This window comes from Lissotriton vulgaris, chromosome 5, assembly GCF_964263255.1.
Source record: "Lissotriton vulgaris chromosome 5, aLisVul1.2, whole genome shotgun sequence".
In the NCBI taxonomy this organism is placed as follows: Eukaryota; Metazoa; Chordata; class Amphibia; order Caudata; family Salamandridae; genus Lissotriton; species Lissotriton vulgaris.
Window position 1 is genome coordinate 129,415,702 of NC_141693.1, and position 27,445 is coordinate 129,443,146.

At 43.6% G+C, this 27,445-nt stretch overlaps 1 protein-coding gene across 2 annotated transcripts in view; it reads right to left on the bottom strand.

Moving 5' to 3' along the window:
- The window catches only part of COL5A1 (collagen type V alpha 1 chain), a 473,296-nt gene that overhangs the window by 299,419 nt on the left and 146,432 nt on the right, over window positions 1–27,445 (bottom strand). For both annotated transcript variants that reach the window (XM_086921052.1, XM_086921051.1), the window contains exons 3-4: window positions 22,791–23,004; window positions 19,629–19,791 (exon numbers count right to left, since the gene is read on the bottom strand). In XM_086921052.1, coding sequence (XP_086777178.1) covers window positions 19,629–19,791; window positions 22,791–23,004 — 377 coding nt within the window. The remainder of the gene's footprint in view (window positions 1–19,628; window positions 19,792–22,790; window positions 23,005–27,445) is intronic.

Sequence of the window (27,445 nt, forward strand, 5' to 3'; positions counted from 1 at the left end):
GTAAAAGGCTAATGAAGTTTGTTTACAAAACAACAACAGTACACATGCTCCTGCACAGACCATCTGCAAGACACCAACAGTACACATGCTCCTGCTCTGACCACCTGTAAGACACCAGCAGTACACATCTGTAAGGCAACAGCAGAGCTGTGCTCTCACCGATGCACATACTCCTGCACTGATGATCCGTATGACGCCAATGGGCATATGTACAAGAAACTGGTGGAGCGCAGTGTTACACTACACTTGGTAATGCCGCACTACGACAGTTTTAAAACACAGGGATGCGCCATATTCACAAGAATGGGACACATCCCTGTGTTACCCCTAGCGCTAAAAAATCTGCATAGCACCAGCGCAGGCACCGTAGCAACACACGTGGAAAGAGCAAAAAACGAGGAGAAATAAAACATTTATCCTCGTATCGCCTGCTTAAGACCAGGTATTCCCTGGCCGTATGTTTGGCACTGCCCTATTCCTTGTGAATATGGGTCAGCATCAAAAAGCAATGGGAGTTGCGCGGGACGCTCACTGCAAAACCCTTTGCATGTCCCTTTCATGCAAAGTGCTGCCACAATAAGGGCATTATTTACAACCCGGCGACACCAGCAGTGCTCATGCTCTTGAGACGATAAAGGAGATCTGGGCAGGAGCATCCCTTTTGAAGAGGCTCTCAAGTCCAAACTGACAAAGGCGAGAGGAAGACATCAGTTACTTAACTATAACAATAGATTTCCTGCTGGAAGAAATTCTGCTTACAGAAACAGTGGCTAATGGGCAGTGTCAGACATGCAGACCATAAACTGGACAGGACTTGGGAGAATGCTGCACTGATGGATATAGTGTCTTTTCAGAGCTGGCAGTGAAAGAAGGTGCCTGGGATCATGCACTGCTGGATGCAGTATCTTCCCACAGCTAATGATGATGGTTAGTAACAGGAATAATGCTGCACAGCTGGGTGCAGTGCCCCTCTATTACTGCCAATAAAGAGCAGTATCTGGGATAATGCTGCACAGCTGGGTGCAGTGCCCCTCTATTACTGCCAATAAAGAGCAGTATCTGGGATAATGCTGCACAGCTGGGTGCAGTGCCCCTCTATTACTGCCAATAAAGAGCAGTATCTGGGATAATGCTGCACTGCTGGATGCAGGGTCCCCTACTGCTGGCAATGAAGAACAGTGTCCGAGATAATGCTGCACTGCTTGATTCAGTGCCTCTCTAGTGATGGCAATGAAGAACAGTGTCTTGGATAATGCTGCACTGCTGGGTGCAGTGTCCCTCTAGGGCTGGCAATGAAGAACAGTGTCTTGGATAATGCTGCACTGCTGGGCGCAGTGTCCCTCTAGTGCTGGCAATGAAGAACAGTATCTGGAATAATGCTACACAGAAGAGCTCAGTGTCCCTCTAGTGCCATCAATGAAGAACAGTACCTGGGAAAATGCTGCACTGCTGGACGCAGTGTCCCTCTAGTGCTACCAATGAAGAACAGTGTCTGGGATAATGCTGCACAGAAGGGTGCAGAGCCCCTCTAGTACTACCATTAAAGAGCAGAGTCTGGGATAATGCTGCACTGCTGGATGCAGGGTCCCTCTAGTGGTACCAATGAAAAACAGTACCTGGGATAATGCTGTTCTCCTGGGTGCAGGGTCCCTCTAGTGCTGGCAATGAAGAACAGTGTCTGGGATAAGGCTGCACAGCTGGGCGCAGTGTTCCTCTAGTACTTACCAATGAAGAACAGTACCTGGGATAATGCTGCACAGAAGGGCGCAGTGTTCCTCTAGTGCAATCAATGAGGAACAGTGTCTGGGATAATGCTGCACTGCTGGGTGCAGTGTCCCTCTAGTGCAATCAATGAAGAACAGTGTCTGGGATAATGCTGCACAGAAGGGCGCAGTGTCCCTCTAGTGCTGGCAATGAAGAACAGTGTCTTGGATAATGTTGTACAGAAGGGCGCAGTGTCCCTCTAGTGCTGGAAATGAAGAACAGTGTCTGGGATAATGCTGCACAGAAGGGTGCAGTGTCCCTCTAGTGCTGGCAATGAAGAACAGTGTCTGGGATAATGCTGCACAGCTGGGCGCAGTGTCCCTCTAGTGCTGGCAATGAAGAACAGTGTCTGGGATAATGCTGCACTGCTTGATGCAGTGTCCCTCTTCTGCTGGCAATGAAGAGATGTGTCTCGGATAATGCTGCACTGCTGGGTGCAGTGTCCCTCTAGTGCTACCAATGAAGAACAGTGTCTGGGATAATGCTGCACAGAAGGGCGCAGTGTCCCTCTAGTGCTGGCAATGAAGAACAGTACCTGGGAAAATGCTGCACTGCTGGATGCAGGGTCCCTCTAGTGCTACCAATGAAGAACAGTGTCTGGGATAATGCTGCACAGAAGGGCGCAGTGTCCCTCTATTGCTACCAATGAAGAACAGTGTCTGGGATAATGCTGCACAGAAGGGTGCAGAGCCCCTCTAGTACTACCATTAAAGAACAGTATCTGGGATAATGCTGCACTGCTGGATGCAGGGTCCCTCTAGTACTTACCAATGAAGAACAGTACCTGGTATAATTCTGCACAGAAGGGCGCAGTGTTCCTCTAGTGCAATCAATGAGGAACAGTGTCTGGGATAATGCTGCACTGCTGGGTGCAGTGTCCCTCTAGTGCAATCAATGAAGAACAGTGTCTGGGATAATGCTGCACAGAAGGGCGCAGTGTCCCTCTAGTGCTGGCAATGAAGAACAGTGTCTTGGATAATGTTGTACAGAAGGGCGCAGTGTCCCTCTAGTGCTGGAAATGAAGAACAGTGTCTGGGATAATGCTGCACAGAAGGGTGCAGTGTCCCTCTAGTGCTGGCAATGAAGAACAGTGTCTGGGATAATGCTGCACTGCTTGATGCAGTGTCCCTCTTCTGCTGGCAATGAAGAACAGTGTCTGGGATAATGCTGCACTGCTTGATGCAGTGTCCCTCTTCTGCTGGCAATGAAGAGATGTGTCTCGGATAATGCTGCACTGCTGGGTGCAGTGTCCCTCTAGTGCTACCAATGAAGAACAGTGTCTGGGATAATGCTGCACAGAAGGGCGCAGTGTCCCTCTAGTGCTGGCAATGAAGAACAGTACCTGGGAAAATGCTGCACTGCTGGATGCAGGGTCCCTCTAGTGCTACCAATGAAGAACAGTGTCTGGGATAATGCTGCACAGAAGGGCGCAGTGTCCCTCTATTGCTACCAATGAAGAACAGTGTCTGGGATAATGCTGCACAGAAGGGTGCAGAGCCCCTCTAGTACTACCATTAAAGAACAGTATCTGGGATAATGCTGCACTGCTGGATGCAGGGTCCCTCTAGTGGTACCAATGAAAAACAGTACCTGGGATAATGCTGTACTCCTGGGTGCAGGGTCCCTCTAGTGCTGGCAATGAAGAACAGTGTCTGGGATAAGGCTGCACAGCTGGGCGCAGTGTTCCTCTAGTTCTTACCAATGAAGAACAGTACCTGGGATAATGCTGCACAGAAGGGCGCAGTGTTCCTCTAGTGCAATCAATGAGGAACAGTGTCTGGGATAATGCTGCACTGCTGGGTGCAGTGTCCCTCTAGTGCAATCAATGAAGAACAGTGTCTGGGATAATGCTGCACAGAAGGGCGCAGTGTCCCTCTAGTGCTGGCAATGAAGAACAGTGTCTTGGATAATGTTGTACAGAAGGGCGCAGTGTCCCTCTAGTGCTGGAAATGAAGAACAGTGTCTGGGATAATGCTGCACAGAAGGGTGCAGTGTCCCTCTAGTGCTGGCAATGAAGAACAGTGTCTGGGATAATGCTGCACAGCTGGGCGCAGTGTCCCTCTAGTGCTGGCAATGAAGAACAGTGTCTGGGATAATGCTGCACTCCTGGGTGTAGGGTCCCTCTACTGCTGGCAATGAAGAACAGTGTCTGGGAGAAGGCTGCTCAGCTGGGTGAAGTGTCCCTCTACTGCTGGCAATGAAGATCAGTGTCTGGGATAATGCTACACAGAAGAGCTCAGTATCCCTCTAGTGCCATCAATGAAGAACAGTACCTGGGAAAATGCTGCACTGCTGGATGCAGGGTCCCTCTAGTGCTACCAATGAAGAACAGTGTCTGGGATAATGCTGCACAGAAGGGCGCAGTGTCCCTCTAGTGCTACCAATGAAGAACAGTGTCTGGGATAATGCTGCACAGAAGGGTGCAGAGCCCCTCTAGTGCTACCATTAAAGAGCAGTATCTGGGATAATGCTGCACTGCTGGATGCAGGGTCCCTCTAGTGGTACCAATGAAAAACAGTACCTGGGATAATGCTGTTCTCCTGGGTGCAGGGTCCCTCTAGTGCTGGCAATGAAGAACAGTGTCTGGGATAAGGCTGCACAGCTGGGCGCAGTGTTCCTCTAGTACTTACCAATGAAGAACAGTACCTGGGATAATGCTGCACAGAAGGGCGCAGTGTTCCTCTAGTGCAATCAATGAGGAACAGTGTCTGGGATAATGCTGCACTGCTGGGTGCAGTGTCCCTCTAGTGCAATCAATGAAGAACAGTGTCTGGGATAATGCTGCACAGAAGGGCGCAGTGTCCCTCTAGTGCTGGCAATGAAGAACAGTGTCTTGGATAATGTTGTACAGAAGGGCGCAGTGTCCCTCTAGTGCTGGAAATGAAGAACAGTGTCTGGGATAATGCTGCACAGAAGGGTGCAGTGTCCCTCTAGTGCTGGCAATGAAGAACAGTGTCTGGGATAATGCTGCACTCCTGGGTGTAGGGTCCCTCTACTGCTGGCAATGAAGAACAGGATTTGAGATAATGCTTCACAGCTGGGCACAGTGTCCCTCTCGTGCTGGCAATGAAGAACAGTGTCTGGGATAATGCTGCACTCCTGCTGCAGGGTCCCTCTACTGCTGGCAATGAAGAACAGTGTCTGGGATAATGCTGCACAGAAGGGCGCAGTGTCCCTCTAGTGCTGGCAATGAAGAACACAGTCTGGGATAATGCTGCACAGAAGGGCGCAGTGTCCCTCTACTGCTGGCAATAAAGAACAGTGTCTGGGATAATGCTGCTCAGCTGGGCGCAGTGTCCCTCTACTGCTGGCAATGAAGAACAGTGTCTGGGATAATGCTGCTCAGCTGGGCGCAGTGTCCCTCTCGTGCTAGCCATGAAGATCAGTGTCTGGGATAATGCTGCTCAGCTGGGCGCAGTGTCCCTCTCGTGCTAGCCATGAAGATCAGTGTCTGGGATAATGCTGCTCAGCTGGGCGCAGTGTCCCTCTACTGCTGGCAATGAAGAACAGTGTCTGGGATAATGCTGCTCAGCTGGGCACAGTGTCCCTCTCGTGCTAGCCATGAAGATCAGTGTCTGGGATAATGCTGCTCAGCTGGGCGCAGTGTCCCTCTCGTGCTAGCCATGAAGATCAGTGTCTGGGATAATGCTGCACTGCTGGGCGCAGTGTCCCTTTACTACTGGCAATGAAGAATTTGGACTATTCCATTGTCATAGATTAGGGGAGTTAAAAAATATTATACCATAATAATGGATCGATCTTATAAATAGCTCTGAATTGCAAGAGGTTGCTTCTGGTGTTGGGTGATATGGACACCGTGCCAACACTTAAACTTTTGGAAGACCAGAACAAATACTTTCCAGTACAGAACCTCAAATCCCAGCCTGAAGAGAGTGCCAAGCAGGCTATTATGAGTAATGGTAATAAAGGCTGTTGAAAGGTCTAATAACATCAGGACAAGGACACTGCTGCAGTCGCCATGTCACCCCAGCCTTCTAGGAAGGATTTGATGCCTGAGACCCTTCGATGCTGTCCGCTTTGAATGCTGGGTCATCGAAGCTGGATTTAACTCCCTTTGTTGATCCGCGTTTTTTCTACCCACAGTTCGTTTAGAAAATTGTACAATTGGAAGGGCATAACCGCTCATTTTAAAGCCCTCTCAAATACTTTAGCTAAATACAGTGTCTTCGCTTTTGCTCTGATATATGCCACCTGGCAATGGAAATTATTAAAGGCTTCATATAGTTCCTAAGAAATGCCTCTTTGGCAATGCATGTAAAAATTGCGTTTGGGAAAGGTTATAACACATACTTGAGAGTTTTTGGTTTGAGTCAATGAGGTCCTATAGACCCTGGCATAGTGAAGGCCAACGTCTCTGTCCCACCTGGTGGAGCAGAGGAGTGTCACTCTACTGATGGATTCCCAACCATCTGGCAGAGGTCCCTGTGCTATGGGGGAACGCAGAGACTGCGGTAGCTCTCTTCACAACACTGAGGGTTCACAGAGTGGGTGGCACCTATAGAGAGCCTGCTAAGCAAACATTTTAGCATTCAGAAAACTAACTCCTCATTAGGGGCCCGATTCACAGAACTAACTTAAGACAAAATCCTAAGCTTACTACTTTTGGTATTCACAGAAGTTAGGATTTTGTCTTAAGACAGACTTAAGACAAACTTAAGACAAAATCCTAACTTCTGTGAATACCAAAAGTTGTACGTTTAGAATGTTGTCTTAAGTTAGTTCTGTGAATTGGGCACTAGGAGTTTGCTTTTGCAAAAAACACAATACACATATGTCCCCAGATGCAAAGATTTTGCTCCCTGTGTGTTGGAGTCATTCAACATACTTGCATTGTGGACATGGGTCACAAAGGCAGATATACCCAGTGCCAGTCGCCCCACTGCTCAATAGGACTGGGCAAGTGTCATCATGACCTGGTGTAGCAGACAGACTGACAGGTCAGGGGTTACAGGGGCTCCGCTCATGGTGACCCAGCTGCTACTCGACTTCTAAATGGTGCGAGGCAACCAAAGGAGGACCGTTGACTTACAACATTTGTCCCACTCCGCCAAACCCAAAATGAGGCCTAAATTCACCAACCTCTTTATGGACAATTGGGCAGTTCCAGGCGTGTTGTTTTTGAGTGGGGATAGCTTGTTCCTGTCAAGGAGCTGCTCCCTGGTTGAACTGTCTACTTTTAGCCTCACTTTCTTTTGAACTAATACATTATTTGCTAAAGTATGAAACTACATATTTAAACAGTGTCTAAGGAGGTTATATGGAATTTGGCAGATGTCTTATACATCCAATTTGGTGAATATACATTGATGTACACTCTATATACAGGGGACAGGATAGCCACCAATTTTCAGCAGATGTCTTGTATCCACCAATCTCTAAATACCACCCTAAAAAAGAATATTTGATGGACTGCTGCACGAGTTTCCAAGCTTATGCATCTCCCTTGAACTCCTTTTGGGAAGCAGTGGAGTAAACTGAATGCAATGTACAGATTTTTCAACTTTCTTATTAAATGTGCATGAACATGTGTTTGTCTATTAAATTGTATTTTATATTCTGGTTCTGACTGCTCTCGTTGTTTTCAGTATTTTCAAACCAATTTGCCAAGTCCGATTTAGGAACTGAACATTGTTTCCGATGGATTTGCTTAGCAAGCTAAGAGTCTATGCAATGAAGTACCAAGTCAAATATATGTGTTGGTTCCATTCCAATGGGTTTGCTGTCTTCAAGAGCATTTAAGGTGCAGTGATTTATACCTCGTTTTTCCAAATTCTACTTAGTGGTAATTGCCTGCAGTATTTTGCTTGTTCAGGTGGTTGGAGTAAGGATGCAGAAGTACATTTCCATATGGTCTGACCATGGTACTGGAAAGGGATGGTTGGCATAGATTCCTCAATCAATTTACCATAAAAATGTAAGGGTTGGTCGCCCGAGCTGCTGGGCCAGAATACTGCTTGAACTGCAGAAATTCTGGAATTTCTATACAGTTTTGTTGGTTACTCGGAGCTCTGTGTTCCATGCAGGGGCTAAATACTTCTAAATATATATTGTTTTTAAATATATATATATATATTGGCAGCATATGAGCGGTAAATGCTGCAATTGCTAATCATACTCAATTGCCTACCACACAGCCCAGTCGACGTTTCTGTTCATCCATTCACTACTTTTTGGGCATAAGTTGTGAAGTTGAGGGACGTCTGAAGATACCTTCTGACCCTTGCTGGCACTGCTGGCCAGTTCATCATCAGGCATAGAGTGTCAGAATTCTGTTTATTAAAAAGATGGGTATGCTGTACCAGTACTGAAGTGGGGTACTTCAGTACCGTAAGTCCACCCGTCGTCTAGACGGTAACACGACTATATGAGACTGAACAATTCTGAAAGCATGTTGTGCACTCCAAAAATATATATAATTGCAAATATAATCCTTCCCATCCCAAGCCTTTTGCAGCTCTTTGCATACATTTGTGGAGGATTAGGGATGCTTACCATAACTGGCTCTAGGAAAATGTGCTTACTTTTTGCCTATGATTTACATGAAATATCCCAAATAGCTCCAACTTCACCATTCTTACTGCAGCCTCTTTCTAAGGGAGGTACAGCAAGTAGGGGGCATGCATCACTGAGGCAACATCCTGATAATTGGCCTCATTGACACCACCCGAGCAGCCACTAATAGCACAAGAATCAGTGCAGCTGATCATCAACCAAAGGGAATGTGAACATATCACAGCTATCCTGAAGGAGCTCTCTTCAGCATGTATCCACCACAAAATACCAAAACTAACGTCATTGAAAATGGCTTCTGTTCAATTAAACAGGACTACTCGACTCAGAAAGCAAGCTCTGACCTTACAAAAGTCATAACAAACACAGAAAAACTGGACAAAGAAGTAGACCTTCTCCTTTGCACCAAGACTGTGGAATCATTTCCCACTACACCTAAGATGGAACCCTCCACTTAGCGCTTGAGCAATAACCTCAAGACCAAACTCTGTAGCATCCATCTCCCACTCAAAGACTGAAATCCTTCCCTTCTACTGCTCCATGGTGAGAGGCGCCCTGATGCTAGGGTAATAATCCTGCGTGTACAGTGTAACTTCACATGTGATCATATAACTCTGTTACTATGCACATCACTCCATTATCATTTGAGGCCAGTTCAGCTCTTTATGAATACCTAAACGGATATTAAGTACTTTGGCAAAGACAATAGGTCTGGCTATCATTTGAAAACAAGGCATGTGGTGGTGGCAATAGTGGGGGCAGTAATGGTGATTGTGGTATTAAAATGGAGATGATGCGGTAATTTTGCGGTAATTTTGAAAAGGGTCAAATTGGTATAGATAATGATGCTGATGGATATGTTGATGGTGGTGGTAGTTGCAAGGAATGTGGTAGTGATGCGGAAATTGAAGGTGATGGTTTAATGACTCGCACTTAGGATCAGACAAGAACATGTTTAAATGCTACTAAACTGCCTGAAAAAAAACACAAAATGAATTGGTGTCCTCTTCAATGGGTTGTCTGAGATAAAGCTTAAAATGTGTGATGATTGATTTTATTCTTCAAATGAAAAATAGTTCCACATGAATTTCAATGTAAGCAGTCCACAGGAAGTGGAATGATACACTAAGTAACCAGTAGTATGTTGTTAGAGAGTAATACTCCCCTGGTTAAAGCCCATTCTATGTATATTTTAAAGAATTGGTAAAACTTTCAGGCACATGCATCAATGTACACTTTTGCGATTCCTTGATTGCGATTATTAAGGAATCGCAAATAATGAATTGCCAAAGCCTATGCATGTAGGAATCGCTATAAAATTTGCGGTTTCCCAAACATTCCCTAATTGTGAGTCACAAATTGCGAGTCGCAATTAAGGAATGCTTTCCCATTCATTCCTATGGGCCTACAGGACAGTAGGAATGAATGGGAGATTGCATGCACAATTTGCGAGTACCAATAAGTACTCGCAAATTGAGCATGCAATTTCAAGGGTGCAAGGGTGCACTCCAGAAATTGATCTGTGCACACATGTTGCATACACACATGACCCAAGGGCATGTGTGTATGTAACCTACAACTTTGAAAAATGCACTTTAGTGCATTTTTCAAAGTTTTTGCAAATTACCATTAAGTACAAATTGATGGTAATTTGCGCCCCCCTATTAGCAAAATCGCAGTTTGCGATTCCATCATGCATTGCATTTAAGGAATCGCAATTTGCAATTCCTTAAATGCAATCACAATTTAAGAAATCTCAATAATTTGCGATTTCTTAAATTGCGAGAGACTGACAGGTTGATGCATCACAGAAGTGCTTTTTACGGGGGCAAACGGCCCATTTTTGAAAATCGCACCATTTGCGCTCGCTACAATGGTTAATGCATGTGCCTGTATGTCTGGCAAACAGCGGTGCTGCCAAGCCAGACCTTGACATGAATGACAATATACTTCCAGGTTTTGTGCAACAATGTAGTTCTAAAGGAAATACCATCCCACATTAGGATGATCTAAGCACCGTCTCTCATGACATGACGTGTCCTGGTTACCTGTAGCAGACCTTTACTTCCCTCTTTTACCAGGTTTCTAGACTGTATACGGTTGACACCACTTGAAAGGGCAAACGCTAAGATCAGTGCTTCAGTAAGAGGAAGAAAAGCAGCAGCGTTTGGGCGCCCCCTGGTGGTGGGGCTCAATTACTTCAAAAGGCCTGAGACATTACATTTTTCCGCGCGAGAAGGGCACCAGCAGAACACTTACACCATTCTTGCAAACGGCAAGCTCCCTTCAGTGGAATCATCAATCCTGCCAGGATAACACATGTCTGGCAACCTCTGTGCATCAGAGCAGCCGCAAGACGGCATTCTGTGCCTAACCAAACACCTAAATAAATACATAAAAAATTGCAATGCTAGCACTCTGCCTAATTACATGGATAATTCGTTGGCATAGTCATAATGTCGGCAGCGAAAAAACAGAAGTCCGTTCTGAAACAGAGAGATTTTTTAGAAACCTGCTCCCTTTCAGAATGGTTAAACTTATACCACAATGTGTCTGCCTAGAAAAATGTTTCGATTAAAAAAAAAATATGTTTCCAGTTTTCTGCACAACTCATTAGAAATGAGTTTCACCGGCATGTCTCCCTGGGGTGAGGTATTTCATGAGAGCATGTACACTGCGTCCTGCCTGAGTATGTAAGCAGAGCACCTCCACGTGCAGGTGAAGGCAGCCAGGGACTGACTAGTGCAATCTTGGCCCCCCGGCTCTGGCACAAAGCCCAGACTGTCAGTCCTCAAGGAGCGTGTGCCTCGCCTGTGTTATACCTACAGGAAGGGAAGGGTTTCTGCACCCAGGCAGACTCCGGCAAGATTCTGCAGACTGAAACGTGTCGACTATACAAGAATCCTTGCCTTTGGGTCTGAGAGTTGTGTCAAATAACTGATGAACTTCGCACCTCATTTTATGCTAGGAGAGAGGTTTTAAGATGATGGTTGGGTTGATGGACACATGCTGATCGACCATGACATTCTAGACTGTGAGTTGGATATCTGTTCCCGCCAGAAAGCTGTCTTTATTTTGCGTTGATTAAAAGCCCTGTCCCAAACGCCAGCAGCTCACTGTTGTCTCCACTCAATCTAGAGCCAAGGGGCTTGCAAGATATATGTTGAAACCAAGTGCACATGATGACAGCAATGACTGGGAAATTCTTAAGATCAGACCCAGAGAAGTCAATGCTGATAAACCAGTTAGTGAAACTGAAGATTTAAGATGTTACAGGTGTGGCAGCAGCAACCATCTTGCGAACAATAATCATTGTACTGCCTGCAATGTAACGTGTAAAAGGTGCAACAGGAAGGGACGCTTCGCTAGAGTGTGTAGAGATGGGGAGAACAATCAGGTGAAAGTAGTTTTCAGTGGAAGGGAACTCTCTCTTAAGTACATATTTCAAGTAAAGAATGTTGATAGTGATACTTCTGCTACATCTCCCAGACATTCTAAGTATCCTATCCTCGTCGCCAGTGTTGAAATGAAGTACTCTGAGGCAGAGGTGAGTACAACCGTCTTTATTCCGTCATCGACTCTCCTAAACTGCCAGAGGGATGCCAACATTCTAAGGCGAACGGTCCAACGAGGGGAGGGGAGAAGGAACCTTCCAAGGCGGGAGGCAGAGGGAAAGGAGGAGGGAAGATTCCAACACAACTCCCCACGGCCAAACATGACAAGGAGAGCTAATAAAAAGCGATTACCTATTGTGCTCGACATCCATTTTTAACATCCATTTTTAAACCCTAAAAGGAGGGAAAGATTACAACAATAAATAGTGGAAAAGGGGATCCAATGGACATCCAATGCAGTCTTCTGAGATGTCACCAATATATAATCAATCTAGCATGGATCCGGCAAGGTGAAACAATGTTGGACATAGCTGATATTGACAAGGACTCAGTTAATGGTCTTCATGTAAACACAACTGCAGCACTTTGTTCTTGGTGCAGCCATCCTTGTATGTAGGTACTGTTGCCTTTGCACTGCCTCTCCGCCAAGTAATCCTGTCCATTTACTCTTGACCTATCTCTTTCAGACAGGAGAACAGAACTTCGCAGGAATTACACAGATTCAGCAGGGTGGCTGCAAGACCTATTTTGATGAATTATGAACCTGTTCCTTCAAAAGCAAGGGTCATCGGGCATGGTGCACAGAAATCAGTGCAATCAAGAGAATTATGTATTCTGAGCATTTTCTATATCCACAATTCAACAACCCATTTTCTATGACATACTGCTACCTTTGGAACAGGAAATTTTTTTTTTACCAATGTTCAGACAAGGACACGAGTGTCCCTTTTTGAAGGTGTACATAATCACACCTTGTCTGGGCCCTAAAGCAACAGCGCATGTGTTAAAGATAGCAATATGTATTTATTTTGTATTTACTGCTCGCCACTAATATTCAAGTCGTCAACCAGATGCTATTTTGAACTGTCAGAGTGTGGAGATAAGTCCACATTGTGGTCTGGCCTTCTTTCAGCAAACACATACAAAGTATCTAAGTAAACACACACAGCTCTCTTCAGATTAACTCACACACTCACAAGTACACACACACACGCACTCAAAGACACATACTCTCACACGTGCAAAATACACACAAACATTCACGCGCATACAGAAGGCCACTTAGCTGTACACACTCATATAGGCCATGTACAGATTCATATAGGCATGCACCCAGCCCAGGCTGTTCAACATAGGTCCTCTAGGACTCGATTCAAGGCAGATTTTGACAAGAACCCCTAAAATACCTGCACAGCCAATCATCATGCATCTCATTTGCATGGACAGTTTTTATCTTTAAAAGGTGGCATTGAGCCATCCCTCCTGGTCCTACACCGGACACCGCTTGCCAAAGTCCACACAATGGACAAAAGAAGGAGTCACGAGACTGGTGTGCAGAGCGTGCACATATCAAAGGGGATGGTTGTCGATTGGTAGAATCAAAGCTGTGCCATACATGAAGGAGAAAGCCCATGTTTAAAGACCTTTAAAAAGGATATCCAGGAATGTGAGCGAAAGAAGAGACTGTCTATCAGGTACAGAGACCTCGACAGAAAGACAGCATTCTCTGAATTACAGAGGAGGACACACACTGAATCTTAGCAGAAGGTGGCATTCACCGCAGGCCACACATATTTCTCCTTGGAATCTCGTCCTGACCTCCCCCTCTTGAGCCAGTGCATGAAAAGCCCATTGTCAGCCAGAGGTTGATGTAACCAGGAAGCATGGACAGCGCTCCAACATTACATCACTGTCTGGGGGGTACAGAATCCCCTCTATTTCCATGGGACAGACTTTGTCACTCCCTATCTTTCCTAATCCCACAGACTCTGAGCTAGGAGCACAAACAGAGAGTGAATTGGATCCAGATGTTATCCAGAGGCCTGATACATCTGCACAGACTGCCTTTCTTGATCCCAGGCTTTCACAAACGTCAGGTACACTTCCAGCCAATCCCTGGATAGTGATTTCTAAGTGCTCCGGTACACAAGAATTGTGTATTATGACAGTATCGCACATACAGAATGGTGTTACACATACTGCGCTCATGTTTGTTCTTAGCGTGCGACGTTAAGGTGTAGCAACTAACACATATATATCATTACACATGGCAAATACATATTAGTATTTTTTGTTAACAAATTAAAAAGTTCAGGAAATATAAACAAACTAGCCACGTTGGATGGGTTAACTGGATAGTCTCAAATTACAATGTATTAGCAATGGGTCACAGCACAATACAATTAGATACACCACTGCCAATATTACTTTGTGACGTTTTGGATTCATTACTATTGGGGGAACAAGTTATATAAATGCCCTCGTATTCCTTCTTTAGTAATCAATGAGGACACACACCAAGTAAACCCGCCTTCACATTTTACTTAAGACTTTTATGGTACCAGGGGGAATATGATCTTGTAAATACGTAGCCCACCTCCTTAAGGAACCTCTTGCTGGCTGGTCCAATCAGCCATGACCAAGGCACTTGCCCCTCACATCTGCTCTTTCTAGGATTTTAAGCTTTGCAAGCGAGAAGCAGGAGGGTTGCAAAAGACTGGGTACCGCCCCCTCACCTACGTACGTTTGCATGTTTGAGCGCCAAGAAGATGGAGCTGTGACCACAGAAATAGCAACTTAAAGCTAGCAGTTCCTCTGTGATTGCCAGCAGTTTGGCAGGTTATTGTTTGTACCCCAGGCCATCAAAGACTGGTAAAAACAGGTAACAAAAATGTGGCATTATCTGAGGTTTCACCTTTATCTTTCATTAGAAGACCTGTATAGTCAGGTACAACAATTGAAAGACATGTACACTGATTGGAAGACACGTAAAGTCGTTGGAAGATACACACAGTCATTGGGTGACATGCACCATCATTCAAAGACAGGTACATTGATTGGAAGATGAACAGTGATTGGAAGGCACGTACAGTCATTGGAAGGTACTCACAGTCATTGGCAGACAGGTACAATGATTGAAAGATGTACAGTCATTGGAAGATAGACACAGCGACCGATTCACAGAACTAACTTAAGACAAAATCCTAAACTTACTACCATTTTGGTATTCACAGAAGGCACTTACTCATTTCAGTATTCACAGAAGTTAGGACTCCTAACTTTAGGACTCCTAAATGCCTTCTGTGAATACCGAAAGTCTTAAAGTTAGGATTTTTTTCAGTTTATGAGTCCTATAGTTAGGAGGCCTAACTTTACTACTCCTAAACTGAGAAAAATCCTATTTTTAAGACTTTCGTTATTGACGGAAGGCATTTAGGAGTCCTAAAGTTAGGAGTCCTAACTTTACTACTCGTAAACTGAAAAAATCCTAATTTTAAGACTTTCGGTATTCGCAGAAGGCATTTAGGAGTCCTAAAGTTAGGACTCCTAACTTCTGTGAATACCGAAATGAGTAAGTGCCTTCTGTGAATACCAAAATGAGTAAGTGCCTTCTGTGAATACCAAAATGGTAGTAAGTTTAGGATTTTGTCTTAAGTTAGTTCTGTGAATCGGGCCCACAGTCTTTGCAAGGCACGTACAGTCCTTGGAAGGCATGTACAGTCATTGCCAGACAGGTACAATGATTGGAACACAAAGGCATGTGCAGTCATTGGAAGATAGACATAGTCATTGAAAGGCATGTACAGTCATTGGAAGATAGCCACAGTCATTGGAAGGCACGTACGGTCATTCGAAGGCATATGCAGTCATTGGAAGATAGACACAGTCATTGGATGGCACGTAAGTCATTGCCAGACAGGTACAATGATTGGAAGATGTACATTAATCAGAAGGCATGTACAGTCATTGAAAGTTACATACAGCGATTAGAAGACACATACAGTCATGGAAAGATACACACAGTTATTGGTTGACATGCACCATCATTCAAAGACAGGTACATTGATTGGAAGATGAACAGTGATTGGAAGGCATGTACAGTCATTGAAAGATATATACAGTCACTGGAAGGCATGTACATTGATTGAAAGATGTACGGTGATTGGAAGGCACGTACAGCCATTGACAGACAGGTACATCGATAGGAAGACGTCCGGTGGTTGGAAGGCACGTACAGTCATTGAAAGATACATACAGTCATTGGAAGGCATGGACAGTCATTGGCAGACAGATACATCGATAGGAAGACGTACATTGATTGGAAGGCATGTACAGTTATTGAAAGATACATACAGCGATTGGAAGACACGTACAGTCATTGGAAGATGCACAGAGTCATTGGAAATTGCAAAAAACACAGTTGATGGACAGAATGCAGAACAATGTCTTACCTTCACCCCAGTACAAAGATCTGGGCCTAAATCCATCGTTTTTTTGCACTCCACACCACCCTGGGTTAGACACTGGCTATATGCAAATCAGCCTTGACCATGTGCCTCATGGGAACAGTCCAGCCCGAACTACCAAGCCTTGTCTTTCCTAGACCGGAATCAAGCATCCAAGGACCGGTTTCTGGCTATCAGCCTTCTTCAGCCTGGATAGCTTGACTCCAGTGATGTGGAGAGCCTGGGACTCACATCTGAGTATACCCAGCCCACTCGGGGTAAAAATTGCAAAAAACACAGTTGATGGACAGAATGCAGAACAATGTCTTACATTCACCCCAGTACAAAGATCTGGGCCTAAATCCATCGTTTTTTTGCTCTCCATACCACCCTAGGTCAGACACTGGCTATATGCAAATCAGCCTTGACCCTGTGCCTCATGGGAACAGTCCAGCCCGAACTACCAAGCCATGTCTTTCCTAGACCGGAATCAAGCATCCAAGGACCGGTTTCTGGCTATCAGCCTTCTTCAGCCTGGATAGCTTGACTCCAGTGATGTGGAGAGCCTGGGACTCACGTCTGAGTATACCCAGCCCACTCGGGGTGAAAATTGCAAAAAACACAGTTGATGGACAGAATGCAGAACAATGTCTTACATTCCCCCCAGTACAAAGATCTGGGCCTAAATCCATCGTTTTTTTGCTCTCCACACCACCCTAAGTCAGACACTGGCTATATGCAAATCAGCCTTGACCCTGTGCCTCATGGGAACAGTCCAGCCCGAACTACCAAGCCATGTCTTTCCTAGACCGGAATCAAGCATCCAAGGACCGGTTTCTGGCTTGGTAGTTCGGACTGGACTGTTCCCATGAGGCACAGGGTCAGAGCTGATTTGCATATAGCCAGTGTCTAACCCAGGGTGGTGTGGAGTGCAAAAAAACGATGGATTTAGGCCCAGATCCTTGTACTGGGGTGAATGTATGACATTGTTCTACATTCTGTCCATCAACTGTATTTTTTGCCAGAGTCATTGGAAGGCAACTACAGTCATTGGCAGACAGGTACAATGATTGGAAGACATACAGTCATTGCAAGGCACGTACAATCATTGGAAGATAGACACAGTCATTGAAAGGCATGCACATTCATTGGAAGATAGACGCAGTCATTGGAAGGCACGTACAGTCATTGCAAGGCACGTACAGTCCATGGAAGGCACGTACAGTCCCTGGAAGGCATGTACAGTCATTGCCAGACAGGTACAATTATTGGAAGATGTACAGTGATTGGAAGGCATGTGCAGTCATCAGCAGAAAGCTACATCGATTGGAAGGCGTAAGGGAAATGGAAGGTACGTATCATCATAGAAAGACACATACAATGATTGGAAGGTCACAAAATCATCCCGTTGAAAGAAAGTTCGCAGCATGCTTCCCAACCGAGGAAGGTCCTGACTGGTAGCGATTCTCCATCACACCAGTATACAATATCCAAGGAGCACAAGTTGCAGGAAAGAACAGGCAAACTCACCAAGTCAGCATAACACCAAAGTGTGATATATTGGTGAGTAGACGCTCACCTACGTGTTTCAGCCTGCTCCGCCTTGGTCACAAAATACAATCACAGATAGATTATATTTATGCATTTAGTTTTCAGGGACAGCCAGTAAAGTCCTTGTTTCATTTGACACACCATGGGCCCGATTCACAGAATGAATTTGAGACTCAATCCTAAACTTACTACTATTTTGGTATTCACAGAATGCACTTACTACTTTTGGCATTTACAGAATGAACTTAAGACTCAATCCTAAACTTAATACTATTTTGGTATTCACAGAATGCACTTACTACTTTTGGTATTCACAGAAGTTAGGATTCTGTCTTAAGTTTGTCTTAAGACAAACTTAAGACAGACTTAAGACAGGCTTAAGACAGACTTAAGTTAGGATTTTGTCTTAAGTCTGTCTTAATTCTGTCTTAAATTTGTCTTAAGTCTGTCTTAAGTCTGTCTTAAGTTTGTCTTAAGACAAACTTAAGACAAAATCCTAAATTCTGTGAATACCAAAAGTAGTAAGTTCATTCTGTGAATGCCAAAAGTAGCAAGTGCATTCTGTGAATACCAAAATAGTAGTAAATTTAGGATTGAGTCTTAGGTTCATTCTGTGAATCAGGCCCTTAAAGGTCAGGGGCGGGAGACGGGGACATAGGTGGATGTGAGTCTGTGTGTTTGTGACATGTGCCACCCTACACATTTCCTTAAATGTTTTCTCAGATTATCATGTAGACACATTATCGGATGCCCTCGGCTGGGGGAGAGAGACTTCACATATTATCAATCATTGCTGCTTTTCAGTTCTGAGTAGCACAGACTACTGTACACAAAACACAACTTATCCTTCCACCTATGTGCTTGGCCTCCTTTCAAACCAACCCGGCTAAAACCGCTCCCAGCATCCCCTGAAAAGTACACAGATCCAGGCCATTTCACCAGCTAATTTATTTGAGATGAGGGGAAGTCATTTTTCCACTGACCTAAAGATGGTACAGAAATATGCAGAAAATGTTTGTTTGTTGTTGCAGGATGGGTTACTGGAAGGACTGGGGCACCTGTGTGTATGTGTGTGCACTGTGTGTATGCGTGAGTGTGTGTGCTTTATGAACACAAAAAATGCAGAAAAGTAAAAGGGAGCCAGTTTAATTTTAGTGGAAATTTGGGCTCTGTCCAAGGTTTAGGTCGGAAAAACTGGTAACGTAGGAAGAAATGCCCAATGCCTCTTCTGAAAATAAACCAAGTCAACGATTTTTCAACTGGATTCAAGATAAATAAAATCCAATAAAAGAGTGCTTAATCGTCAGCGTGTAACTTCAGAGCTCGTTTGCTTATTCGTTTTTTTTTATTAAACACAGGCTGGAAAGGAATGCTGACAGGAAGGGACTTCTATTGAAGAAAAAGATGTATCGGACTCTAGGTAAGACGACTTACATCGATGACAGATATGTGTGAGGTTAAAGGGTTACAAAGACGAACGATGTCACCACATACAGCACCAGTGTTGTCCTACATGTGTGCATCCTTTGTAGACGTCAACATAAAACAGATGTAACATTCAAATAGGTGCCCGACTATATTGGTACTAGCAGGCAACACTACCCATCTCTTGTAATCAATCTATTTTAATAAGTTGTCCACTCTGCTCCCTCCCCTTTCCAAAAATCAGGCATCACAGCATCTTGTTTCTTCATCCTCCTAATTAGCAGGCACTCAAAGCTCTGACTTCTGAAGCCTTGATCACATAGCCTTCTCACCAATACAGTCAAATGACTTAGTGAAATTAACAAAGGTTGAACAAATTTTTCTTATTAGCCATTAGGGTGTAGCTTGCAGAAGAGTGGAGGGCAAATAGGCTGTTGGGCATGACCTTTCAGAGGGCCACAAAGCATCTCAAATATGCCCTGAACCATGATGCCACTTTGTGAAAGATAGCTCTTACCTCAAACACTTCTTCATCAAGGATTCTGGTTCCGAATACGATAATGCCATTGGTGTCAATGATGGGATGGTCGCTTCGAGCTAATTCCCTGGTTAATTTCTTTTTACAGTCCAAAATCAGAGTGACGCTCTTCTTCTGTACACTTATTGCTATCCGGTGCCACCTGCGCAGGTAGAGACACAGAGGAGAAGCTTTTAGTGGTACGCCTACATGATGCAACGAAAGGTACGGTGACATTTTCTGTTGAACCCACTGCATCTCTAATTATTCTACAGTAAGATCCATAAGATAAATCCAAGGATCATCATGTGTTCCTACCATATTTACTCATCACCTCTCTTGATTTGTGTTCATTTGTCGGTGAGTTAGAATATCGATGTCTGACGAATTGTAACTTGAGTCCTAGGGATAAGGATAACATCTCATAGCTTCAGTTCCAAGGTCACATTTGTGATGAACCTCATATAGCACCCTTTATTTTTCTACGGTTAACATTTTTAACAGAAGTTTCTCATTTGAAGCCTGGTCATAATTCTGCAGAGACTATGTGGCATATTATCAAGGGGGTTTATCTCCGCTTTTTTGGCTTTAAAAGCCAAGAAAGCGGAGATAAAATTATCTCCCTATCACCTAGCTGTCGCTAACACCAGTTAACGACAGCTAGTAGAAGATAGCGACCATCTTGGGCCCCGCTTTGCACGTCAGTGATATTTATCACTAATGACATGCAAAGTGGGCGTGCCAAGATGTTAGCGACTGGAACAAATTGGTTGTACTCATCACAATCACACTCTAAGTATACATCTTGCTGATCAGAATGCCGAGGCAGCTTCAGACAGTCCACACCCTTTGTATAATTTAATACAAATAAGGCCTCTGAACCTCTTTAGTAAAGAGGTCTGCGTAACCTCAAAGGCTCTACTGGATAGAGATATGGATTGAATATCCTAAAGGCTGGAACGATGATTGTTAAATTACATCAATTAACACTCTGGAAAGTCTAGAGAAATCACTGAAAATATTTCTGAATAATATTTCTGATGTGGATTACAGCAGAAAAGGCACGGAACCCTAGCTCTATGCAAGATTTATTGGCTAGTTACATCATACAAACTGATAATCAGTGTATCTAAATGAAAATCATTGATAAAATCAGCAGTTTTCCTGAAAATGTGCCCAGATAGTGCCCACCAGGGTAACTATAAACGTTTCTTGGAATAGAGGAGTGATATGGCTCAAGTAGAGTTTACAGAGCACAAACTGTACATCTAGAATTCTGGAAGGGAAGAATAACAACATGAAGATAAAGAAAACACAGAGGGGCATATTATCAAGCCCCTTATCGCCGCGTTATCGGCACTCTTCTGCCGATAATGCAGCAATATTTGCATCCCCCTATTATCAAAGCAGCATTATGGCAATCAACGTGGCTTAAAGACTCATTAATTGGCTTAACGCTGCCTTGGTATTAGGGCCCATTTCACGATAATCTTATCGTGAAAGGGGGCGTGCAGTGGGTGTTGCAGTGGGCGTTCCACTGCAACATCCATTCACTTCCACACTGCCACCTATTATCAAGCCTGGCCATAATAGGTGGCAGCGCTGAACTTAAGACCAGAAAAATCCTGGTCTTAAGGTGGCGAAACGAGGAGAAATGTTTAATTTCTCCTCGTTTTTGCTTTTTCCATGTGTGCTGCCTTATGCTGCACACATGGAAAAAGCAAAATCCCAAGGTTTCTTTATGTACAGGAAGGTGTCCCTTCCTGTACATAAACAAAACTCTTTTTAAAAATGCCAATTTGTAACTTGCATATGTGCTGCATGAAGCAGCACACATCTGGTGCAGCCTAGCGTTTCCGAAGTGGCAAAGAGAGGAGCTAAGCCAAGAAGGCTAATGCCGCTCTTTGCCACTTTGTTGATAACATGCCCCAGAGAGTTGGCAAGTACGTAACATTCTCCACTCCTTTTTAATGTTAGACTGACAACATTGCAAAACGTAGGCCTTTGGAGGCCTTCAAACTGGGCAACAATACAGTACGGCCCAACTATGAGTTGCAAGTTTATGGGGGCACAGAAATTCCAGGTTCAGAAATACTGTATCTGCCAGGTATTCGCACCCTTGTACTGGGCATTTTCGAATTTACAAATCTCGATGGGGGAGTTAGATGTGGACATAGATTTACTGGTAACTTCCTGCTTGCAATTTCCAAATTCCTACTCCTTTTCTGCACACCAATTCCACCTGCTGTCAGCAGAACGGATTAGTAAGCAGAAACACAAGATAGTTATCACTTGTACGCACCAGAACAACTTTGAATCGTGCAGAGTTATCTATCTTGTGGACATACCAATTCACACGACTCAAAACTATGTGTACAACACACTTTTGACTGTTTTTAACTAAGTGGTACAAAAGCGGTGGTGATGGACGGAGCATCTGAATCAATCAAACACTCACACCCAGTCAAAAGATCTGGGTTTAATCCATCACCATTCTTTAGCCCACTCTGCCACCCCAGTTCAGACATGGCTATATGCAAATCAGTCTGACCCTGTGCCTCATGGGAACAGTCCAGCCCGAACTGCCAAGCCATGTCTTCCTGGACCGGAAACAAGCTTCCGAGGACCGGTTTCTGGCATTCCAGCCGTCTTCAGCCCGGCTTGCTTGAATCCAGTGGCAAAGTGAGCAAGGGACTCACGTCTGAGCATACCCTGCCACACTTATGGCGGCCAAAAGCGGTACAAAAGGGGGTGGTGTTTTTAACTAAGTGACGGGAAACAGACAGAAGCTGTACATGGCCACCTTATAGCAGACACTATGACATGTGCTATTGCTGTCTTACACTGATTAACTTGGAAAGCCTGACTTCAGTGACCTGTGAGCCTTCATTAAATAGTTTGCCTTTTCATATGTCAGTGACTGGTGACGTGTCAATTGAATGGTAAAGGGAATCATTGTATGGTCACCTATGTCACAGTATATTGGTTGATTTTGATGTCCACTTTCATAAAATATTTAGAAGGTACCACATGTAGGTCGCATCTAAATTTTCTTTCAGGGTACGATACTATATTTTCTAGAAAGATGAAAAGCTCATACTCGCAACCCCCAAGGGTACACAAAAAAGCAGTGTTTTACGTGTCAGTGATTATGGTACTTACTTCCCGTCGGACAGATTGATGCCTCGGAAGAGTGGGTAGTCCTCAGGGCCTGGCTTCCCCATATGGTCTTCGTAGAGCACCACCGGAGACCTGCCAAGCTCCACACCGATCTGCTGGATTCCCTGCTCATTGTAGATGGATATTAGGAAGGACTGGCCACCTTTCTTTGCTTTCACAGTGGTTAAGATGGAGAAATCTTCAGGAAAAGCGGAATCTGGGGAGGAAAGGCAAGCGATTGAGTCCACCCCTTTGTTAAAACTGCTTGTTTTGAAGATTGGAGGACGCGAGGATTTGAAAAGTTGTATTACCCAACAGTCTGATAGTAATATACCATTGCCCACAAACATCTTTTGTACAGAATGTCAAATAAGATTCCTAATTTCAGCCAATCAGATTCATTCATTCTAGAGTGGCTGTTTTTCTTTCAATCTAATATCAGAACTCCACTCACATTGACAAACCAGTTTTTGGAGATGTAAAGCAGTGTTTCAACTGCAGCAGTAAAATCAATGTTAAGTAGAAACATCACTGTTCAAAAGTGAGCGACGTTACTACAGATGAGTACCCTAACACACATACACTGGAAACAAACATTTGACAAAAGTCCTAATGTGTTATATTGCCCAAAGACGGTTTCATTGTATGCCACGTTTGTGACATTTGGGACAATAGTTTAGAATATCTATTTTTAGATCCTTTGAGGCTGTTTTTTAATGTACTTTTGTGTTATACTGTGTTACTTTGTTGTACATTAAATACTGAGGGAATTTAACACTCCATGTGGTCCACAACATTTATCAAGGCAAAACAGCTATTTTGAATTCATTACTTCACTACCAGGCTTATTATCTTACCTATGCCTCATCAGTTAGTGATTTACGGTAAGTATTTAAATACTGGGCTTTCAAAAGCATTCTTCCCTTCTGCAGTTGTGCATCTGAGCAATGGAGACTTTATAGATGGGCCACCAGCGTAGATGAAAACGAGTTCTCATTGCCCAGTCCTGCATCTCTAACAATGACCAACAATGTATAGCACACTCAGAAAGGATACAAACTACTGATAAGACTTTGTATTTTAAAGATCAAAGAGAGTGAGTATGACCTTTGTTGGTCGACAAATATATGGCTATGATCAAAAAGTATCATTGTGAAAATAATCAATGAAATGCTACATTGACTGACTAGAATTAATTTACCCGGTCTTTCTAAATATTTTATGTTCAAGTGTCACTGAATTTTCTATGAACATTTAGAAATAGCATACATTATTTGGACTAGGATACAGAGGTATGCCTGAACTATTAAACGGAAATCACATCTTTAATCTTCAATAATATCCATAGTGAATGAAATATTTTTCATTCATGTTCATTTCTGATCAGATGGTCACTATAAAAAAATGTTGTTCAAAGTGACTCGTGAGGGTTTCCAACCAGTAGCTCATGGGTAACTGTAGCTCTCCAGCTACATCTGCGTAGGACACCTGTGTGCAGCCCAGCTAATTAAATTAGAAAGCTTTTGCTTGGTTGAACTAATATACATATTAAAAAATGGAGATTATACAACACTAATAATATTAGTAGTTCTCAATGCATTTCATTGAACATAAGTAGCTCTTAGTCCAGAAAAGTTTGGAGACCCATAATTCTTTTATTAATTTTGAAAGCAAACGTAAGTAAATATTTTTCTAGATAGACCTAAAGTACTACTTGTATGTCAATATATAATTAAAGGATACTAAAACGTACTCACTTATTAAATATTTATTTCAGCAACTATTTACAACACAATAAAAGGCATATTCTGTCAAAAAAATCTTGTATTAAGATTTAATAATGTGTTTTGTCCTAATTGACTTGCATCCAAAATCTGTTGGTTAATTTTTCTTCTTCAAAAACTGACCACAATAATCAAGAGTGTCCCCACTATTTAGCTTCCTAATTATTGACTCATGTAGTGGTGGATGCATACCTTTTAATGAGATTAATTTACTTAAAGCCAAACAGTCAAACTCTCTACAAAGCACACTTGTTTCTATTAGTCATACCTGACAAATGTTAACCAACATTTGATGAATAATCAGTTTTTTCACAATCAACAAAAATGATGCAATATAGAAAGTGGAGAAAACCATGTGTCATGAAAGTGTTCTGAAATGGGCTTCAAAAACACCTGCTAATAATCAATTGTAGTGGCAGGTGTGGAGATGATGTCATGATGCTAAATGGGAGGAAGAGATCTGAGACTGGTGGTCCCAATGAAACTGAAGAAGAAGGATTTCGCTCAAGCGGCCTTGAAACTTCCCATTGCTGTCAGGTGTCAGATGCCTTCAAAGCAGTTTGGTGTGCATTTTGAGTAAAGTCAACAGCAGCTGCTCTGCCCCTGTTATAAGTGCCTGTTTTGCATCCCTGGAAAGCAATGAGCTGGAAAGCTTGGCATTCCAAAGCAGACTATCCTCTGGTCTGGGTGGTTAATTATATACAATAATGTATCTTAATGTCTTTATGTAGGTTGAGATCAATATACTTTCAAGGTGGTAGTTGGGTCGTCCTGACACTAATCCGAGAAAGAACATACGTACTCCATGTAAAACCTACTGGAAAGTATAATGTACTTTATTGTGATCGATCATACAAAACTTTGGCCCTCTATCCTGCTCTTTGTTATGACTTTCATCTATTGAATTTACAATTAGAAGTTTGCTGATGTTGATAAGGACCTCTTGGTGTATGGTGGTCAATTTCTACCACATCCTGAATGGTCTTCATTCCTACTATCACTCACTTCTCTGTCCCCTGTTTTAGTAATTAGCATTTCTCTGTTCTCTTCGGAAAGCTTTCTTGTCATGAAGATAACTCACAATATCTCTTCCTCTGAGTAAGTGACTCTACCTGGATCACTTTTATTGAAAGCTGCTTCAGATTATTGTCAGGGCTAGCCATTACTGGTACATCAGTCATTAGCAGTGCCGGACTGGCCATTCCGGCACTTGGCATTTCCCTAGGAGGCTGGAAGGGTGGAGGCTGGTTTTGCTGAAGTGGGGACCGGTTTTGTTACTGGGGGCTGGTTTTGCAGCAGTAAGAAATGCAGCGTTTCCAGCCTCACAGGGCCTGGCAGTGCTTCCCCAGGGGCTGGTTCGTGAAAATTGCCATTGCTGCTTTGGGTTCCCAGTCCGGCCCTGGTCATTAGTTTGTAGCAGCATCAGATGCTAAATTTCCGAATGGTCATACTAATTTTAAATTCATCTTGTAAAGTGCCCTCTTCTAAATTAGCCCACATCTCAATTAGGTGAGTACCTGCACTATTTTTACCCATTTAAAGCACTGGGCCAGCTTCAAGGAGAGATCATTCCATGTCGTGCAACCTACACTTTTAAATGCCCTACCGCCTCAGACTTTACTTTCTTACCCCTGGATGCAAACAGAAGTTTTTTCTGGCAGGTGCTCAAGATGCAAGATTGACCGTATGGTTGAGTCTTGTTACTTAGAAATTAAGGTTTTTATACCAACACTGCAGCATGCATCAAAGCCTCTTCAAAGTTATTTCTTTTATAATGTAGCAATTGAAACTCGGGTGATATGCAGTGGATATAGGATTGTACTTTCTAAACTTTAGTAGGATTTTGATTATTTCATTTTCCTAATCCTAAAACTTGATGTATTAGGTGGTTCTGGATCCCTCTATCTGCTGCATTCACATAGTCGAGTGTTGACAGAGATAAAGAGCATGTTTAATAGTGGCGATATTTTTTAAACCCTCAAATTATAATATCTCACCTTGATTTTGGATCTGGGTTCAAGAGAGAGTTTCCCCATGTTGACTAGAAGCGTTCAAGGGCCTATCACCACAAGCCATATTTCCAGCCTCCCACCCTTTTCCTGGATATTATTTGGGCTCTATTTACATTTTTTGCTGCCTACCCAGTGATCAGCAGCCAATGCCGCCAAATCTAGTCGTCTCTCTGACCAATTTTATTAGAATTTGATGGTCACATGCTTATTCTAATTTGGATAGTAAATCTTCAATGTCTTTCTTGGGACCCCTGTGATTAGGGTTTGGGTCTGTAAGTAGTTGTGGCTCTTCACACACCTTTCACACATTGTTTGGCCCAGTTTGTGTCAGTGATACCTGAGGATTTTGAGAACCATGCCTTTTGTAACCTGAAAGCATGGGTGCAAATTAAATAACCCAGCCAGGGTGTTCTAAGGGGCAGCAGACGAAAACTGAACCAGTGCAGAGCTCCATGACCAGATTTAAATATCTGGGCTGATACTGTGCTTAGGGACTGCCGGAGGAAAGGTAGCTAGCCTGTCAGGGGCGTAGCTACAGTTAGTGCAGCAGGTGTAGTCGCACTGGGGCCCAGTGACCTCAGGAACCCATTGAACCCTGAAATGCTGTGTTTTAACACCCCTATAGTAGTGGAAGGGGACATTTTTCTTATTGCACCAGGGCCCGTGACATCTGTGCTACTCTACTGCAGTCTGTGTGTGTTGATCTGAGTCAGAGAAGCCAGTTACTCGTAATGCATGTTGTAGCCTTGGATGCGTTGCTACACTACATCTAAGCCATACCTAGGGCCACTGGAATTATGCGATTGTGCGGCCGCAGTGATTTTCGCATAATTATAGATTTGCCGCATTTGCCACATAATAC